Source organism: Crocodylus porosus, unplaced genomic scaffold (assembly GCF_001723895.1).
Source record: "Crocodylus porosus isolate Cpor-Errol unplaced genomic scaffold, CroPor_comp1, whole genome shotgun sequence".
NCBI classification, from domain to species: Eukaryota; Metazoa; Chordata; order Crocodylia; family Crocodylidae; genus Crocodylus; species Crocodylus porosus.
Window position 1 is genome coordinate 55,868,356 of NW_017728918.1, and position 6,000 is coordinate 55,874,355.

Consider the following 6,000-nt stretch of genomic DNA (forward strand, 5'->3'; position numbering starts at 1 on the left):
TAGCACTGCTGAGCCTATACGGATGCTGCAGGTTTTGCCTCCCAAGGTGGAGGACCTTGCATTTTTCAGTGTTAAACATCATCAGGTTCTCATCCGCCCAATTACTGAGCCTGTCCAGGTCAGCCTGGATTGCCCGCCTGTCTTCTGGTGTGGATGCTTTGCCCCAGAATTTGGTGTCATCAGCGAACTTGGCCAGTCCGCTACTGACTCCAGTGTGCACATCATTAATGAAGATGTTGAACAATATGGGTCCAAGGACAGATAGCCATGGGGCTCTTTAGCCTGGAAAAGTGCAGGCTCAAGGGTGATCTGGTGGCCACCTACAAGTTTATCAGGGGTGACCACCAGTGTCTGTGGGAACATTTGTTCACCAGAGTGCCCCAAGGGACAGCAAAGTCAAACAGTTATAAACTCCTGCAAGAATTTCTTTACTGTCTGAGCCCCTAGGGTCTAGAATAGCCTGCCATTGGAGGTGGTTCAAGCACCTACTTCGAATGCCTTCAAGAGAAAATTGGATGTTTATCTTCCTGGGATCCTTTGACCCCAGCTGACTTCCTGCCCCTGGGACAGGGGGCTGGACTCAGCCCTAATGTCTATGAAATCTTACCTTTTTCTTCAACTCTGTGTACTTGAACTTCAGTACTGTATTTCCTGTTGTGTCCTTCTGGCTTTGTGTCAATATATACACTAATTTTTTAAATCTTGCTTAATAGATTTATGATTTTAATAACTGCTGTTTTTCTCTGCATTGTTTGATTTGATTGAATTTTCCATTAATGTTTATATAGTTCAGCTGTATATTTTTCCTGAAATGTTTGCTTTGTGAGAGAAACGATTGATTTTTATTTTTCTGATTAAATTGTAATATATGGTATAAATCAGAGAGTGCCAAGAAATCAGAAATCTTTAGCTGAACCAGTTTCAAGTCTTATTCACTGGAAATTCAGTGAGGCTTGATTTCTTCCTAAGAACTTTTTAACAGAAAAGTGTTTTGACAATTTCACTAAAAAAGCTAAAAATGATCTTGTTGTAAGATCTAATACTACAAGTGTTTTTGTGTATGAACACAACTTGTGACCGATCATAAATACAAAGTGAAAATGTGATAGCTATTTTTCAGTGTTATGCTAAGACAGTATATCTATTTTTCATGCTTTGTGTGAAATGTCACCTGAAACATCTTGCACTAAGTAAGTTAAGGTGCTTTTAAAGTTTGAAAGTATGCATGCGTAATTTTAAATAATTAGAAACTATGACTGAACTTTGCTGTTAATATGTTCATGGAGACCTGCTCTACATGCTAGAGGCATTGCACAATTAACTGGTTAATTATGCAGTTACCTTGAGACTAGTTACATCTCCAAAGTAGTTATCACATGATAAAAAGCTCCAATCAGTTATGAAATTAGACCTTGAAAGTGTACTAAGTTCATGGCTGATTGCTACAAAGCTTTAATTTGCATGTATAGCGAGCAGGGTCTCCCCTGCAGCTGGGGGTCCCATTAGTTGACAGGGCTTCTAACCACAAGGGTGCACTATCCCCAGTGTGAAATCCACAGGCCTTGGGGATTGCAGCAGCTGCTATCTCCAAGGCTCAGGGGGTGTGTAAAACTGCTGGGCCCACCCAGGCAGCCGACTGAGTCCTGTACCTGACAGGGCTCTTGTTCCGGGTTGTTCACAGCCTCCACAGCAGGGAGCTCCCTCAGCAAATGGGACTCCCAGCTGTGGGGTCCTGCTTCTTGCCAATGCAAGTGGGCCCCAGGGTTGGTCTCTCCCAGTGCCTTCCATAAAGCACAATTGGATCTAGTGTGCAGTGTAGCATGGCAGGAGGTGCAATTAGGTGCATCATGCATTAGATTTAATGGTGCCTGTACCTGCATGTGTAGAGGGAGCTGGAGAGTAATTAAGCATTCATGTGAATAGCAAAAACAACTTAACGTTGGGGTTCAATTTTTCTTTCTTTGAGATAAAATCGGGAAAAATAAAATGAATGTTGGAGAATTCTATTCTTTGAACATTATTATCCCATAGTTTCAGGATTCTTAACCTGTTTATGCATTGATTTGATTTGTTTTCTATTTCTCTTGCTTTTTTTCCTTAATGTACTTTGTTACCAGAGCTGTAGAATTTTTCATCAGGGATAAATATGAAAAGAAGAAATACTATGACAAAAATGCAATCAATACCTTCAATGTAAGTAAACAATTTTCCTAATAATTTAGATAGTATTTTATGGGTTCATCTTGCAACCTAAGTTAAACTAGGAAAATTTTAAGTTTTAAGTGCTTGTTATCACAAGTGATATTGCATAGTTATTATGTAATAAAGTAGACAATCTCTTGCTCCAGAGCCAAATGCATTTGATATTCATTATCTGTAAAACTGGAAGTGAATTGCTCGTGGGGATTTAAGTGATTATTGAATATTGCTGCTATGGTAACTTCATTATTTCAATTAAATTTTGACATATAACCTCAACAAGAATTTTAACCTTGTATTTTTAAACAATAGTTGAAATGACAGGAACCCAGAACGTACGCTGTGAGGGGTATCTGAATTTTTCATGGTGGCTTGATGAAAAGTAAATCAATACAGAGAATATTTTCATGTCTCCAATTTTAGCAGTTTCTTCCACATACTTTTTCCTCTTTTCCCTTTTTCAGGAAATCTAAATCACTTTGGGATCAGCATTTTTGCTGTAGTCTTACTCCTCGTGCTAATTTCTAAAAAATCTGTTTATATTAAAGCAGTGGTTATCTACAGGTTAACTTTTTAGGTGCAACAGAAAATATATGCGTTGAGGTAGGCCTGTCACGTTTTAATTTGATGGCAAATACACTGCAGTGCAAACACATTAGTAGTACTCATGGGAGACCTAAAAATTACAAGTCGAGGTGTAGGTCTCACCAAATGTACCTATAGCCTGGGGGGGGAATAAAGAGGGGAACAAGGTTTGAAATTTTAACCTCGTACGAATTTCAATGGGATATACTGCTGTGGAAGATAGCAGACAGCTGTTGAACACTGAGCTTACGTGCAGTTGTTTCTGATATTGAACTTGGGTATCTAGCGTGACTAATGCCAGCCTTATCTACTGCCCTGCTCTGACTTTGAATGTAATATAATTAGATTTGATTACGCTACTTTGAGCTACAGTGCATCCCTAATTATCCAAACCGCTATGGCAAGCACCCACCAAAAGCCTTTTGACTAAATGTAAAATACAGCATCTTATGAAGAGGTGTATATGCCAGTACAGAATGTCATCTAGAGCAAAGCTGTCTGGCATCTGATTGACCACACTGTCCCCCTCTGCTGTATTGTGTCTAGTGCACCACTTGGGCCTCCCTCCACCCTGCAGCACCATGCCTGTACCATACCACATGCCTCTCATCCTGCAATTCACTGTATCAGCCTTGCTGCACATCAAGGCATCCCTTACCCTTCTGCCTTGTGAACTACACTGTGCTATCTCACCCTTAGGGGCAGGTGCAGAAGCAGGAGGAGAGAGAAGGTGGGTCTGAAGACCCTGGCTGCAGAAGCAGGCAGAGTGGTGCAAAGGACTGGTGTTCAGAGCCTGGGGGTGCAGGTTAACCCTGCAAGGGCCAGAAGACGCCCACGGGTCAGCTTCTTAAGGACATGGTCAGGCATCCAGTGCTCAGGGGCAGTGGTGACTTCTGATTGCTGCCACAATCACAGTTATAATTGCATGGCTTCTGGAAGCTGGTGCTTTTTGTTGGCCTCCTCTGATTCAGTGCCTGGTGTGGTACAAGGGTGCCCAGTGTCAGTAAATTACTAGCATTGCCATGGGCAGATTGTTGGCTGGATTTGGTGTAGACCACTACCGGCCTCAATGTATATGTTAAATTCAGTAAAACCTAAGAGAACAGGTTGTTATTCAGCGCAAAAACTTAGAGGTTACCAAAAGAAAACTGCTGTTTGGATAATCAAGGTATGGGTAACAGGATGAAAGAACAATCCTCCTAGAGCCAAGGATTCACACTAGTGAATGTATTTGCAAGTATTTTACAAACTAGTAAAATAGTTATACAACTTTCTGTGAAAAATGCACATCATGTTACCCTCTTGTTCAGGGTTTGGGAACCTCTGGCTTGTGTGGTAGATCTAGCCTGTGGAACCACTGAATTTGGTCTAGAGCTTGAAGGCTTTGCCCCTGTTACGGCAGGGCAGTGGAGTACTTAACACCCAGCTACAGCACAGGCTTTATTGGTGCTGTGGCTGGGCAGTGAGGAGTAGTGGCTACCTGTGACAGCACAACGTAGATTCTTACCTATATTAGCTGGGAAGACTTGAGGGGTGGGATGATAGTGGCAGGATTGTTTGCTGAGTTCTCCAAATTTCCCTTCAGCCCATGCCCCATATTTATAGATGTCTGGTTTTAATATTCTAATTAATGGGTTTTATATAAATCTGAAACTTCTGGAACTGTATTGAACCAGTTGTTTTTTGGGGGTGGGGTTTTTTGGGTGTTTTTGTGGGCATGAAAGTTTGGTTAGGATTTATGTTTCTATGGAAACTACTTCTGGAAGGAAGGTTTTCTTAACTCTTTCCTTCACCATTATGGGATTGCTTGCCCCACTCTCCTGTCTTTTTTTCCCCCCACAAATTTATGGTCTTCTGTTATTTAAAAAAGAAGAAGCTATTTTTGTTATTTATTTATGAATCTTAACAAAAATATGTCTATTTATAGTAAAACAGCATTTAATACATTTGGTTACATCAATTACTAGAAGTTAAAACTATGATATAGTATATTTAGGTTATTTAATTGCTACGAAGGACCAACTTACAGGATCATCATGAATTCTAATTTATTAGATGGGCTGTGATGTTACCAATAAAATCATAAATGCAAACTGAGTTATGAGGGGTACTGGCCACCTTGACATGCACTATTGCTGCAATAGTAGTGTAGCTCTGATGTTGGTTTATACCTGTCTGGGGCACTGGAGTCTGCTGTTGATGGTCAACTTCCTTCAGGAGGGGGTTGCCTGCTTGTCCTTCTGTCTTGGTAGGTCAGGTACTGGATGAGGGGGTGCTACTGGGGGGGGGTCACGCTTCACTGCCTTTTATCCCTTTGTGGCAGACTTGTGTGATCTCCCATCATCATCTTGGTTGTCCATTCTGGAGGTTGCTGTCCCACGTGATCCTTTAGTGCATGACAGCTATCAGTCACAGTCCTGGGATTCTGCCCAATGGTGCAGTTTTGGGAGTCCATCCTGGCCTTATTGATTTACTGTCATGGGTTACAGGAACAGTCAGTAGGGTGGGTGCTTAGTTCCAGGAATGAGTCTTCAGCGTTGATTAGCCAAAAATGGTGTGTAGAGTTGAGTATTGTAATGGTAAGTTCCTATGGCTAGGTTATTGTCAATTAATAGCTAGAGGCTCTTGCTTTGCCACTTAATTATCTACTGATTCATACATACTTGCATTCAGTCAGGGGGAGCAGCCCAATGCCCACAGCAATACAATTCCAGTGATTACAATTCCAAAGTATTCTCATAATAATAGTTCTACAAGGTATGACTTTGAACAAATGTATTTTTTAAAGTAAAAGTATAAAATCTAAAATACAGAATGCCAGGGTAAAGGTGAGACAGATTAAATATAAAGAGATGTACCTTAATCAGTAACTGTAAATGTGAGGTTCAAACACTGGGGACAATAAATGAGTTAGGTTAGATGCAGTAGCCTGATTTAGCATAAACTTTAGACAGATATTGGAAGTTTTCTTTTGGAAATAGGTTTTACTTAAAGGGGGAATGTGTTTACTAGGATAAATTTACAGTCATGTTTTCAATACACTTTGGCTTGTCTTGTTTCTCACAGGCTTCGCTTTCATAGAATCATAGAAGTAGGGTTGGAAGGGACCTTATAGATCTTCAAGTCTGACCCCCTGGCAGGGCAGGAGGAAAAAAACTGGGCTCAAATGATCCCAGCTAGGTAGGTATCAAGCCTCCTCTTAAAGACCCCCAGGGT

General features: G+C 41.0%; 1 protein-coding gene across 2 annotated transcripts in view; it reads left to right on the forward strand.

Moving 5' to 3' along the window:
* SMAP1 (small ArfGAP 1) overlaps nucleotides 1-6,000 on the forward strand; it is a 204,726-nt gene that overhangs the window by 59,883 nt on the left and 138,843 nt on the right. For both annotated transcript variants that reach the window (XM_019537615.1, XM_019537614.1), the window contains exon 4: nucleotides 2,118-2,193. In XM_019537615.1, the coding sequence (XP_019393160.1) occupies nucleotides 2,118-2,193 (76 nt within the window). The remainder of the gene's footprint in view (nucleotides 1-2,117; nucleotides 2,194-6,000) is intronic.